This window comes from Camellia sinensis, chromosome 3 (assembly GCF_055761805.1).
Source record: "Camellia sinensis isolate YWXY chromosome 3, ASM5576180v1, whole genome shotgun sequence".
Lineage (NCBI taxonomy): Eukaryota > Viridiplantae > Streptophyta > Magnoliopsida > Ericales > Theaceae > Camellia > Camellia sinensis.
The window spans coordinates 160,424,682-160,439,814 of NC_138963.1; the positions used below are offsets into that span (position 1 = coordinate 160,424,682).

Genomic DNA, 15,133 nt, shown 5'->3' on the forward strand with positions numbered 1-15,133 from the left:
TTATTTGAAGACATTAATGGAGACATGTGATTTACCAATATGATCTATGGATTCAGTTTAAGTGTGAAAGGTATGCCTAAATTCGTATATTTTCCCTGATTATTATTTCTTATTGTAGACGAATCTAAGGGAATAGATCTACACAGATCTGTTGATTTACACAAATCTAGCTTTGGTTTTGATTTACATAGCTCTAAATCCTTGAGTTTCATATTCAAATTCAAAACTCCTAACATCGAAGTTTTCACAAAAATTTCTCAAAAACACAACTCCAAACATAAACCAAAACAGATTAATAATAGAAGAAGCATACTGATGAAATCACTCTTAACAGTAGGATTTCTGGAACCTAGCACGAGCACCACAACAAGGAGAGTACGATCATACCTAACAAGAATATCATTGATCTCATTCTTGGATTGTTCATTGACATACTTCTGGTAGAATGTGAGGAGAGCTTTGGTGATGATGCTTTAGCAGCGGAGAGTGGAGATAGGTGGAACTGGAGGTGACGTAGTGGGTGGTGTGGTTAGCGGTGGCCACGGCGGACAGTGACGAAGGAGATTGGAATGGTGGCAGTTGTGTCGGTGATGAAGAGAGAGAGAGAGAGAGAGAGAGAGAGAGAGAGATAGAGAGAGAGAAGGTGGAGTTGGAGGCAACGTGGTGGGCGATGTGGTCAATAGCAACAACGGTGGACGATGATAGAGGAGATTCAAACGGTGGTGGTTGTGTCGGTGATGAAGAGAGACGAAGAGAGAAGATAGTGTTTGAGAGAATAAAAAGAGAGATAGAGAGATAGAGAGAGAGAGAGAGAGAGAGAGAGAGAGAGAACAAATGGTTTGGGTGTTCTACCATATAGCACACACACACACATATATATATATATACAGGGATAGTGTGGTCATTTTACCTAAGCTTGTCCTTATAGACAAACTATTTTAATGTATGGACTTTTGACCCCCGAAAAAAAAAAAAAAAAAAATTTCCAATTTTAGATTTATGAATCGAGTGCTCATAATATTACTGTGTAAGTTAGGTGCTTTATTCATTCACCTTTAATTATCAAGTGGTTTCTATATATATATATATATACATAAGAAAAGTGAAATAATTTGGTGAATTATATATTTAATAGTAATAAGTCTAATAATGTGACATGGACTATAATCATTTTATGTTATTGGTTTCGATCTACTTTCAAAATTTTAATACTTAAACATTAATATAAAAATATAGAATAATATGTGAAATGTTTATGCTAATTTTTATTATTTTATCATACATTTAATACTTACTCATATGGTTCGACCAATGCAACTATTATAAAAATATAAAACACAAAAAGGTAAAAATTATTATAAAAACTAATAACAAAAAAAAAAAAAAAAAACAAAAAAACAAAAAAAGAAGAAAATTTACCATGTGCAACACACGTACTCCTCTAATAGTACAACTAAAAAAAAAAAAAAAAAAGCTCTGTTACTGTTAGGACTTGGGAGATGGACCATCCAGACCCTCATGGGCCTCCATAAGTTTGGACCCATTTTCTGTTCGTCAAGCTGAGGGTTTACAAGTTGGGTCAAAAACTTTAGGCCCAATACCACCGGCTCAAGCGTATCTCAAAGGGATGGGCCATCTCAGCCATCCCCAACCACTCCAAAGAAAAGTTCACCAACGATGCTATAAAAATCAGGCTCGAACGGCTTATGTCATGTTTGTTTAAGTAGACTAAATTTGTTCAAATAATTATTAATCTTTTAAAATTATGTATCATATCTCATATTTGAATTGACTCAAGATATGCAAAGAGATTAATAAAATCTTATCAATTTGACAAATTAATTAGTCAATCCAAATCTCTCAATAATTCTCTATTTTGTATTTTTTCAATTTAGGATTCAACAGTCCCTCATCATGTTTGGATATAGGCTATTAGTTCGAATTTTAACTTTTTTTAATATATTTTATCAGATAATTAATCAAATTCCAAAGTCAAGTTGGTTCAAACAAATGTTGCCCTAAAATTCTACAAATAATAATAATAATAACGATAAACAAAAGAAGAGTAAGTGTGTAGCCTAATTAGCCTAAAAAATGTTTTGAGTTTCTGTCGAATTATCAAAACAATATAAAATAATATTTTTCTATATTTTACGGTTTGTCTCATTCACTAGTGTATTAGGTTGCATAGATGTGCTCAGAAAAACCTATGAATAACTATGTGTGAATTAAACTGACAATCCAATCTACATCATATGGTTTCTAATTCACTAGTATATATTTATATGCTCAATATTGCACCAACTGAGATAAACAAAGAAAAATTCATAAATTTCACCATTGATAGTTGGTCAAACATAGTTCCGTCATCCATTGCCAATCTACCTATATGCCCCCCCTGCCCTCCTCTCTCTCTCTCTCTCTCTCACACGCACACACACACACACACATCAAAGACACTACTATGGACATTAGACATTGTACTGGTTGCCGGCTAGATTGTTGGATCTTCAAGCGTGGTGGTACATGAGTCATGTATATGACCTATGAAGCACGGGTGCGGGTACGAATACGGATACGGGTATGATATAGACACGCTGATACGGTAAAGTTTTTAAAAAGTAGGGTATAGATAAGGCTGGGGTAAGCTAATTTTTTTTTAAAAAAATTTATACCTAAACATCCAACATACAAATCAAAGTTTCAGTATCAAAACTAAAAAGAGAACAGTTTGTCTAAAAAATTATATAATTTTTTTTTGATTGCCTAAACCAAGATACAAAAAAGAGCAAAACCATGACTCATAAATAAAGGGTGTTGGAAATAAAATACTTGATATTTTCAAAATTGAAAGAGGAATAATAAAGGTTTCAATAAATTTTAGCAGTTGCGCACAAAAAAAAAAAAGCTGAACTTGCCATATTCATGCCGTACCTACGACGTACCGGTGCCGTACCCACCACATATCCAAATGTATTTGACGTACCTGGTACTCGTACTGCAATATCAATACGCGTATCCGTATTCGGTAAATATCCGGTACTCGTACAATATTATTTTTAAAGGGGAAAGTCTATAGTACATTTTGTATAAAAAATGTACGGTACATACATAATCAATGGTTAGGATTGAGCCACATCATTAAAAGTGACCTGCTAAACAGGTCACTTTTTATATTTATGAGCTAAAATCATATTTCTTCATAACTATAATCAAATTGATCATAACTTAGCTATAACTACATCTCATAACCAACACCATTTTGTTCATAACTAATATCACATATTTCATAACCACATCTCATAACACTTTGATCATAACAAATATCACATATCTCATAACTATTGATCACATACCTCATAACCACATCTCATAACCAATCCCTTCGAGTCATAACCAACATCACATATCTCATAGCCACTAGTTACATATCTCGTAACCAACACCTTTTTGTCATAACCAATATCACATATTTCATAACCACTAATCACATATCTTATAATTAACACCTTTTTGCTCATAACCACATCACTTTGATCATAACCAACATCACATATCTCATAACTACTAGTCACATATCTAATAACCAACATCACATATCTCACAACCACTAGTCACATAACCAATATCTCATAACTCATAACCATTAATACATATAGCATAACCACACCCTCTGACACCACTTTGCTCATAACCACTACCCACATATCTCATAACCACTAACACATATAGCATAACCAAATACCCTTTGACACCACTTTACTCATAACCATTACCCACATATCTCATAACTACTAACACATATAGCATAACCAAATACCCTTTGACACCACTTTGCTCATAACCATTACTCACATATCTCATAACCACTCATAACTATTACCCACATATCTCATAACCACTAACACATGTAGCATAACCAAATACCCTTTGACACCACTTTGCCCATAACCATTACCCACATATCTCATAACCACTCATAACCATTACCCACATATCTCATAACCACTAACACATGTAGCATAACCAAATACCCTTTGACACCACTTTGCTCATAACCATTACCCACATATCTCATAACCACTCATAACCATTACCCACATATCTCATAACCACTAACACATATAGCATAACCAAACACCCTTTGACACCACTTTGCTCATAACCATTACCCACATATCTCATAACCACTCATAACCATTATCCACATATCTCATAACCACTAACACATATGCCATAACCAAACATCCTTTGACACCACTTTACTCATAACCATTACCCACATATCTCATAACCACTAACACATATAGCATAACCGAACACCTTTTGACACTACTTTGCTCATAACCATTACCCACATATCTCATAACCACTCATAACCATTACCTACATATCTCATAACCACTAACACATATAGCATAACCAAACACCTTTTGACACCACTTTGCTCATAACTATTACCCACATATCTCATAACCACTAACACATATAGCATAACCAAATATCCTTTGACACCACTTTGCTCGTAACCATTAGCCACATATCTCATAACCACTAACACATATAGCATAAACCAAACACCCTTTGACACCACCTTGTTCATAACCATTACCCACATATCTCATAACCACTAACACATATAGCATAACCAAACACCTTTTGACACCACCTCGGTCAAAACTATTACTCACATATCTCATAACCACTAACACATATAGCAAAACCAAACACCCTTTGACACCACTTTGCTCATAACCATTACCCACATATCTCATAACCACTAACACATATAGCATAACCAAACACTCTTTGACACCACTTTGCTCATAACCATTACTCACATATCTCATAACCACAAATACATATAGCATAACCAAACACTCTTTGATACCACTTTGCTCATAACCATTACTCACATATCTCATAGCTACTAACACATATAGCATAACCAAACACCCTTTGGCACCACTTTGCTCATAACCATTACCAACATATCTTATAACCACTAACACATATAGCATAACCAAGCACCCTTTGACACCACTTTGCTCATAACCATTACCCACATATCTCATAACCAACATCACATATATCACAACTACTAATCACATATCTCATAACCAAACACTCTTTGACTTATGACTATACCACTATGCTCATAACCAAAATCACATATCTCATAATCACTAATCATATATCTCATTACCTTTACCCACATATGTTATAACCACATCTCCTAACCAGCACCCTTTGTTTCATAATCAATATCACATATATCATAACACTACAAGAAAGGTGGGCTTATGAGACGGAACTTTTTGCAACGGCACATTTTCCGTCGCAAAAAGTCATTTTTAGTGACGACACAACTTGCCGTCGCAAAAAATGTGACATTTTGAGATGGCATAATTTGCCGTCGCAAAAAATATGACTTTTTTAGACGGCACAACTTGCCATCGCAAAAAATGTGACCTTTTGAGACGGCGTAACTTGCCGTCACAAAAAATATGACTTTTTGAGATAGCACAATTTGCTGTCGCAAAAAATGTGCCTTTTTGAGCCGGCACAGCTTGCCGTCGCAAAAAAAATGAGACTTTTTGAGACGGTACAACTTGCTATCGCGAAAAATGTGCCTTTTGAGACGACACAACTTGCCATCGCAAAAAAATGTGACTTTTTCATAAAAAAATAATAATATTTATTTTTTCATTAAAATAAAAATAAAACAAATAAATTTTCAATCTATAACTAAAAAAAATATTTTTTAAAAAAAAAATTCATTAACTACAAAAAAAAATTATTTTAACAAAAAATAAATTTTTTTGGCAACGGCAATCCTTATTGCAAAAAAAAAAAAGGTTAAACCACGTTTTGTTGTTTAAATTTCATTTGTGACCGAATTTTTTTTTTTCTTTCCCGCTATGTTTCCCCCAATTTTTTTTCCATTCCCCCCCCTTTTTTTTTTCCATTCTCATTCTGTAACCCCCCCAACCCAAACAAAAAATCCCCAATCTCGAACCCCCCCGCCCAAAACCAAAAATCCATAATCTCTTCTTATTTCCCTCTTTGTCTCTTTTCACCAATTTTTCACGTTCCTCTCTCTCTTCTCTTTCTCTCTTTCACTCATCACTCTTCTCTGTCTGTCTTTCTATCTGTCTCTCTTTCTCTCTCTATGTCTCTCACTCGTCTATCTCTTCTCTCATCTCTTTTCTCTCTCTGTCTCTTTCGTTCATCTATCTTCTCTCTATCTCTCTCATCTTTTTTCTCTCTCTATCTCTCTTCTCTCTCTGTCTCTTTTTCTGTCTCTCACTCTCTATCTTTTTCTCTCTGTCTCTTCTCTTTCTCTCTCTAACTCATCACTCTTCTCTGTCTGTCTGTCTGTCTCTATCTCTCTCTTTCTCTCTTTGCCTCTCGCTCATCTCTCTTCTCTCTATCTTTCTCATCTGTTTTCTCTCTCTACCTCTCTCACTCATCTCTCTTCTCTTTACCTCTCTCTCGCTCATCTCTCTTCTCTCTATCTCTCTCATCTCTTTTCTCTCTATGTCTCTCTCGCTCATCTCTCTCTCTATATATATATATATCCATCTCTCACTCATTTTTCTTCTCTTTCTATGTCTTTCTCTCGTTCATCTCTTTTTGTTCTCTTTCTCTCTCTTTTTCTGTCTGTCTGTCTGTCTGTCTCTCTTTCTTTCTCTGTCTCTCACTCTCTTTCACTCAGCACTCTTCTCTCTCTCTTTTTCTCTCTATCTGCCTGTCTATTTGTCTCCTCCTCATTGTGTTCGCCTTGCTTACTCCCTTCTCCCTTATTCTCTATTTACCAAGCTATATTTTGATTTATCGAGACACTATAAGAAAATCACTTTTGGTGACCACTTTGTCTTTCTATCGCTCATCACTCTGTCGCTGTCTCTATTTCTCTTCTCTATTTGTCTCTCACCACCCATCTCCTCTACCACCTTCAACACTACTGCAAAATGTCATTCCACTACCACAACTACTACCACTGTTGCTAATCCGCCTCTACGACTATCATTACTACCACCATCACCACCACTCCACTACCACTATTACTATTACCATTACCTCTCATTCACCACCGCTACTCTATCTCCTTTACGATTACCACAGTTTCACCACTAATCTCATTCGCTATCACCATCACCACCATTATCACCTCTTATCCACCACCTTCACCACTACTGTTGCTCCCTATCCTGTACCACAAAAAATTAGTTTTTGATTTTTAGTAACAAAAAAAAATGAGTCGTAGAAAAATATTTTTCATTGATGACAAAAAATTAACTTTATTTTAATGAAAAATATTTTTTATTCATTAAAATAAGAATGAAACAAATAAATTTTCAACCTTAATAACTAAAAGAAAACGAAAAATAAAAAAATAAAAAATTTCATTAACTATAAAAAAAATTATTTTAACAAAAAATAAAATTTTTAAATATTCATTTGTAATGGAAATAAAAAAAAAAAATCCATTCACACAAACCCCCCTCCTTTTTTTTCCATTCCCGCTCAGGGTACCAAAACCCCCCCAATCTCCCCCGCTCGGCCCGCCCTTTTTTTTTCCATTCCCGCTCGGGTTACTAAAAACCCCCAATCTCTTCAACCAAAATCCCTAATCTCTTGAATCAAAAATCTCATTCAACCAAAAATCCCTAATCTCTTCTTACGGCTCTCTCTCTCCGGCGAACGGTGGCGGACAACGGTGAGCGGCAGACGACGTCATCGAGCAACGTGCGACGACTACGAAGTTCCTCATTTCTTCTCTCTCCTTCTAGACCCTTTGAAGCCTCCTTGCCTTCCAAGTTCGTACAAAACGCCACGGTTTCATCCGAGTACGAGCAAGAACAGGACCTATTGAGCGATACAGAGGAACCCAGTTATGTTTGATAATGTTTAGCTCATTGTTTTTTTCTAAATTTATATTTAAAATTTCAAACTATTATGTGTTATAATTTTAAAATTTTGATATTGATATTCATTTGTAAATGACAGGTGTTTGAAGGAAAGGGCAGAGGATTTTATAGTAAACCTGTTAAATGATCGGACGTGAAACGTTTGGAAGATAAGTCTTCGATGATGATGATGTTCATGTTCTTGTAAAGGTATTAAGCTAATTCGTATTTTTTTGGCATCCATTTTCATGCACATCAAGTGTTTGATTAAATGTGTCAATGGGTTTGTTTTGTCTGTGTTGATAGTCACTGCAGTGGATGGTGGAAGGAGAGCTCTGCAATTTCTAGGATTGGATGATGAGGAAAAGAGCTATGTTGGGTTTGATGATAATGTTCATGGTTTTTTTTTTTTTTTTTTTTTTTTTTTTTTGCGTAGAAGAAAATGCTTTGCTTATTTTTGCTCTCTGTTTTGTGTGTTGATCAAATGATTCATAATAATTCTAGAACATCAGGTGAAGATGATTTCACTTTGGGGTCCTAACTGTGGTACTCACTAAAACACCAAACAAATGTTAATTAAAAAATAAAGTATCTGAAAAAAAAGAAGCAGCATGTTATATATGTGTTTTAAGACCCACCTTCAACAATGAAACCAACCTTCAAAAAAAAGTGCCATCCTTGCTGGGGTTTGTTGAATTTGATTAACTGTGTTTACCTGTTGTGTTTATCAAATTTTGAGGTTTATGATAATGGGTCGACGGTAAAGAAAAAGAAAATCAAATTCCTTGTTTTTGGTTTTGGAATTTGATGTGTTGTTTTCTCATGATGTCAGGATTTGGGGATGACAGTTACAACTTTGATTGATAGTATTTGGCATAAATAGATGCGTTAAAATGTCTGTAACGGATATCAATGCTTGATGCGAAGCTGGCATAAGCATTAGTGTAACATTTCTTAGAGTGCGCCCATTTTTAGGGATGCACACCATAAATTTTTCCTTTAATATTATGTCTTACTTTATTTTTTATTCATGAATTGAAATATGATAGTTTATATCAATTACTAAAAAACTTATTATCATTCTCACCCCTTCAGATAGGAAATTATAGTTCCATATCCTTGTCTATGTATAGATTATTGGCTAAGGTTATTGAATTGTGGGTCTTTTGATTTTGATTTTGATTTATTTATTTTTGGCTTTATTTTTTAATTTGTAGGTATGAGTCGGCAGAGGATTGCGCAGATGATGATGATGCTAAGATTGGGATTAGTCAGTTGAGGAAAAGTCTCCTAGAAAAGCTGAAAATGCATGGTTCGTTTGTCAAAGTAAGACATTGAACATTGTTTTGCTTTATTTTGTTTCCTTGCTAGTTATTGGAAATGATCAGGTCCTGTTCGTATCATGATATTAGATCAATGAGACAATTCTTTTGTTCCATATGGCGAGTCTTGAGGCTACTACAACTAATTGCTAGACCAAACAACAATAGTAATGTGTTTATGTGCATGAGTGAGTGTGGTTATTTAGAATAACAATCTAGAAAACTGGAACTCAAGATCTAGCACTTGAATTCCTAACCTCACTTAAAAAACTGCTAGTAGGCTAAGTGTGCTTCTTATATATTTTTTGATAAGTTAACTTTATTCCTTATTTTATTAGCAATGTTGGTTTTGATCAATTTTTCTAGTAAAAATTATTTCTTTTGAAGATTGGGGTCCGGATCCCAAAAAAAAAAGTAGAAAAAGAAAAACAGTTGGGTCCTGTTAGACTACTGGTTGTGCACGACGATAGTTGCTGCAAGAGCATTGAGTGCATGAGCCATTTTCTTCCTGGATGATTTTTGATTGCAAGTTGTTGTTATAGCACTGAACATAGTGGGTTTGAGTACCTAAGCTAAAAAATGTTTACAAGCTAGTTGTAACTGTAGAGCTAGTTATATGTGTGGGAGAAATTTAAGAGAAATTTGAGTGCATAAAGATAAAGAATATTTGTCTAAAAGAAATTTCAAATGCTTCTTTCAATTGCAACACTATTCTGCAGCTTGATCACTGAAGCTTTTCTTGGAGAATGGATAGATATGCAATCAGTACCATTTATTATGGGCTATTAACTAAACAGTTCACTTGTTAATACGCAGTCTGTTTGGAGATTTTAATTCAACTATTGCCTTCATGTATCTTTGCTAATCAGTTTTGCGAAATTAATTACACTAATCAGATACCTATGCATGTAATTATTCTTCTCATGCATATAATGGTACTCTGCTTGAGGCTGAAACACTGTGCCCTTGATCACCCATGTAAAAATCGCATCGAGCAACATACTCCTCTTGTATAACCACAACTTCCTTTCCCCTAAGATTCGACTCCCAATGTCAAAACAATTGGAACAAACCCTCGAAATTTTGTCCAAACCAAAATTCCCTTCTATTTTTTTTTTGACAAACCCCTGGACCTTTTCTTCAGACCTAACATTTGGAGAAATTATGCTCTCTCTCTCTCTCTCTCTCCAATCGTCGCCGCTGTCCATTGCCACAACCATCACCACATCTAGGTAAGTCCCACACCTTTCTCTCCTATTCTGTTTTATTTCGAACAACTGATTTTAACCCTCTAGGTGTCACTCTCTGTCAAGGGATCCTACACTTCCTGCCATCGTCTCCACCACCTTCGTCTCCACCGTCATCTCCAAATTAAACAACCTATTAGATAACGCCCAACCCCTTGCAGCGACGACGAAACCCCAGATGTATTCGAGCTCGATTACAAACTGGTTTGTACGTAGTTCATAATTGCCGAAAGCCCTTACTTTTACTATATTATCTTCGATTTGTCTGTGCTAAGAGGAAATTTTCAAATTTAGGGTTTTCAAGTAGAGGATATGGAATTTTTTGTATGATTTAAGTAAAAAAAATCGAAAACCCATCTTTATTCATTCCCATTTCCTTTGAAGAAGACTTGATTTTGTTTTTCCAGGTGTAATTTATGAGCTTAGGTTGATTGTTTGTGTTATTTAATGTTTTTGTTTCTCTCCCTTTCTCTATCTCCATTCTATGAAACCCTAGACCGAAATCCCCTTCTTCGAAACTGCCCCTTTCACCTTTGTGAACTCGCTGGGTTGGTTCATAAAATTAGGAAAATATGATTTGAATAGGTTTACGTTTTTTGATGTTTGTTAGTTGTGTTGTTTCCATATGATGCATTCAACAATCCAATTACGTTGGTTTTTTGTGAATGTGAGTCAACTATATGGGACTAATCAAAGGGCATTCGTTACTCTCAACTTGTATGCTAGATCTGTGTGATATTGAATAGGCGTTGCTAAAGAGTGGTTAAATGCTTTTAATAATTTAAATTTAAATATGGATTGTTTACTTACTTAGTTTACTATGCATGAAACCAGAATTTTGTTTACCTGTCATTGAAAGTTTTCACCTGACGTGAATTTCACATGGCCTGCAATTTGAATTTTTTAATTTCTGGGAAACATACCCTAGTTGAGTTTCATTTTAAAGTTTTGGGACCTCGATGTTGTTAAAGTACATCATTTTATTATATTGCTCAGTAATTGCCAACAATTTGTTACTAGTTTCGATTGGGACAAACAAAGACAGGCTTACATTGAATTTATTATATTAACCTGCTAAGATTTATATAGCTGTAGGTCTATTTAAGGAATATCAAGAATGTAGTTGAAGTTGATCACATAGTTAACCTACAGTAATTATTAAAAGTTGGAGGAAAACCGTAGCTTAACCAAATCAAAATATGTGTTTTATATTATAATGCCAGGTAATAAACCTTATAACCGTGTACATGGAATAGATGGAATACTGATACATGCATAATTACCAATTACCATCATATGGTCCCTTTGTACAACTGTTATGTGGGTGTACTGTTTGATGGTCACACCTTTGTTTTCAATTAAAATTTCACTCCTAACCAAGTTCACGTGTGATATTAAGGTATCTCACTGACCTATAAGTTGCTTTAAGGTCCTACTTTCTCAATACCTGATGTGAATATGTAGAAAGCAACTTGCAACTGTAATTAATTGTTCTGTAGCATCCCCATTCCTCACGAATGATTGTAAAAGTTGTTCTGGCCTATTTTTGCTGAAGTACTAATTCTGTACCATGCATGCAAAGGTGTTCACAGGCAGTGATCCTAGATTTTATCAGATAATTGATTGAACGATGGTTAAGGACCTAACATGATAAGAAAATTTTATGACCATTACCCTCAATTTGATAATACAATTTACTGTATACTTGATTGCCCCATGGTTCTGGCATGATATTCTTTGAAATTTTTGTTTTCTTATTAGTAGAGACAGTGACCAACTTTTGCTCTCTTTTATGAGCAACCAGAGGGAATATATTTCTACTACAAAAAGCAGAATTGGGTTTTAAAATCCTCAGAAAAAAACGCCTACCTGTGTTGTTTGTAATAAACATGGAGTTTGAATAAGTCCTCAGTTGTCTGTTAGAAAAACTCTTAAACTGTCAATTTGAATTTATTTTATAAATATACAGCTTTGTTTTGACTTTCATTCTACAGGTTCTTTTCTTTAATAAACTGTCTAGTTTTAATCTCTTTCAGATGAATTTTATTGTTCCAATGATCTATAGCAATTTTACAAATGTCGAAAATCATAAAGTATAAAATTTTCAATTCACAAAGACTAGTATAAATATAATTAATTATTGCAGGTGGTTGAAATCAGTAAGGGGAGTAAAGTGAAGTATGAACTTGACAAAAAAATGGGAATGATCAAGGTAATCATGCATAGTCAGTCATTAATCTCAGTATCTGTTTTTGATCGTTAATGGTTGCTAAAGCCGATGCATGTTGCAGGTTGACCGTGTGCTTTACTCATCGGTTGTTTACCCCCATAATTATGGTTTCATCCCTCGTACTCTCTGTGAGGACAATGACCCCATGGATGTCTTAGTTATCATGCAGGTGTGCTGTTTGATATGCATTTTTTCACATTTGCAAACATTTGCAGACATTTGCAGATTATGCATGCAATATTGGTTTTCATATTACGGATATACCGAAAATTTTGAGGCTTGATAAAGCTTAAATGTAGCAAGTAATGCTTTACATGAAATAATTCAGAACCCAGTGATCCTGTGAGAGAATGAGCACGCTTTGGGAAATATTTTCTATTGAGAATAATAGAAATAAAAAGGTAGTCAATGAGGTGTTCAGGCAGGGTATTTTAAAAAATAAAAAAGCCCCAGAAAAATTAAGTCTATTTACCTTGGAATGAACCTTAGTCATGTTAGATTTTCAACTACATTGTCGTATAATTAAGGGGAAAAAGGTTCATGTCTTGCTTGGTGGATTTGTCAGCATTTCGTTTCATTTAAATCAGACCCTAAAAAATTATATATTTTCGGGTGTCCTATGTAATGAAATTTAGCAGAACCCATAGTTTTATCTGTCATGAACAGATTGTAGGACAGCTGTGCCAAGTCATGTAAAGATAGTGATCACAGTAATCAGGCCACAACTTACCTCTTACATGAACCACATTATTTGCTTTCAAGCTTTCTTGACCACCCAAGGACAATAGTATTGCAGCCTTGCACTTGCACCTCATTTGGGTGGACAGCCCACATCGATTGGCTGAGATTCGCCACTTCTTTGAGGACTGTATCCTTCTAAAAGTTTTAGTTCATATTGTGCAATTGACTCTGCGTTGTGTAACAATTTTTTCTAGTCTATACAATTCTTTTCTTTAAGGAAAATGGGTACAAAAGGAATGTATCGAAAGAATGTTATTCTTTAGTTTGTTATATTTGAAGAACTCTCTTTTATGTTTTGAATGATGTCAACTTGAGAATTGAATTCATTTTATAATCCACAGATTTCTTCTCTCAGTGCTCCAATTCATTTGAATTCCTTTTTCTTTTTTTGTCCATTGATTAAAATTTCTTTACAAAGTTGCTCCTTTTATTTTCCCAAAACGAAAACCACATGTGATTTAAGGCAATTATTGACAAGATATTCCAGTGTTTCATCCTTATAATATGTGGAAGCTTTGGAAATCAGAGAATTTCTCTGGACCAAACCAGAGAATTTCTCTGGACCAACTCAATTTTCTCTGAAACAGAGCACTAGTTCAACTCAGAGAATTTCTCTGGACCAATCCAATTTTCTCTGAAGCAGAGCACTAGTTCAACCCAGAGAAAATTGAGTTCAAACTAAAGAATTTCTCTGGACCAACCCAATTTTTTCTGAAGTAGAGCACTAGTACTCATTGTTGTCTAGAGAAATTTGAAATTTTCTCTGTGATGTGTCCAGAGAAATTTGAAATTTTTTCTGTGATTTGTTCAGAGAAATTTTCTGGATTGAATTTTCTCTGGATTGATGTTGAGAAACTTTAGACATTATGAAAATATTGAGTGTCTTTTATGCTGTAAAATCTTAATACCAGGGACCTTAAAAAAAATTCCCCAAAAGAAATTTAATGCATAGAGAAAAACATACGATTTTTTTAAACAATTGCCGAATATATATAAATTTTATTAAAAAAAATTATCTTTTCACAAACCAAAAGTAAAGGTAAACACATGTTTACACTGGCTAAGTTTTCAAACTAAATTTAAATAATTTACTTTTTGAATCAATAAGCTTACATTAGTTTTAAAATTATAATTTGAGTGTGAAGTTATATTTTGAGTTTTTAAATTATGATTTGAAAAGAGAAAATTTGTTTGATTATAAGTTTTAAAAATAATTTTGAAATGATTTTTAATTTTTTTTTATTTTTTAGATTGATTGATGTATAAAATGTAAAAGAATGTGAGAAGAGAGATGAGAGAGAAAAAAATAATTAATTGATTGAATAATAATAATAAAATAAAGAGAAGGTAGGAGTTTTAAAAATAATTTTGAATTGTATTTTAAAAATATGTTTAGTTAACATTTCATCCCAATTATAATTTAAAAACATAATTGAGTATCCAAAAGCAAACCAAACCTTATCTAAGTTATTCGAGCTCAACTAATTAATTTGTTAAAATCTTGTTCAACTCATATCAATTTGTTGAAATCTTGTTTAATATCAACTCGTTATGTAAATAAATCAAACTTAAACATAATTTAACAGTCGTTAAGTTATCAAATCAAACTTGAAAAACTTAACACACAACTTGCCTTTCAGCCCTAATTATATAACCGAATACAGTTCCAGCTTTCCGAAT

At 34.0% G+C, this 15,133-nt stretch overlaps 1 protein-coding gene across 6 annotated transcripts; it reads left to right on the plus strand.

Annotated features, from left to right (window-relative positions):
* Positions 1–7,547: 7,547 nt before the first annotated feature.
* LOC114308374 (soluble inorganic pyrophosphatase) lies at positions 7,548–13,749 on the plus strand. 6 transcript variants are annotated; one of them, XM_082917718.1, is made up of 6 exons: positions 7,548–7,897; positions 8,014–8,123; positions 8,220–9,239; positions 12,629–12,694; positions 12,774–12,881; positions 13,379–13,749. In XM_082917718.1, the coding sequence occupies exons 3-6, from the start codon at positions 9,219–9,221 to the stop codon at positions 13,406–13,408; spliced, it is 225 nt and encodes a 74-aa protein (XP_082773844.1). In that variant the 5' UTR covers positions 7,548–7,897; positions 8,014–8,123; positions 8,220–9,218; the 3' UTR covers positions 13,409–13,749. The 6 variants fall into 6 exon arrangements, 5 of the variants coding, with proteins under 5 accessions (XP_082773844.1, XP_082773845.1, XP_082773843.1 ...); XM_082917719.1 differs by having other exon boundaries at positions 9,131–9,239; XM_082917717.1 differs by lacking the exons at positions 7,548–7,897; positions 8,014–8,123; positions 8,220–9,239 and adding exons at positions 10,011–10,467; positions 10,531–10,690 and having other exon boundaries at positions 13,475–13,749.
* Positions 13,750–15,133: the final 1,384 nt, after the last annotated feature.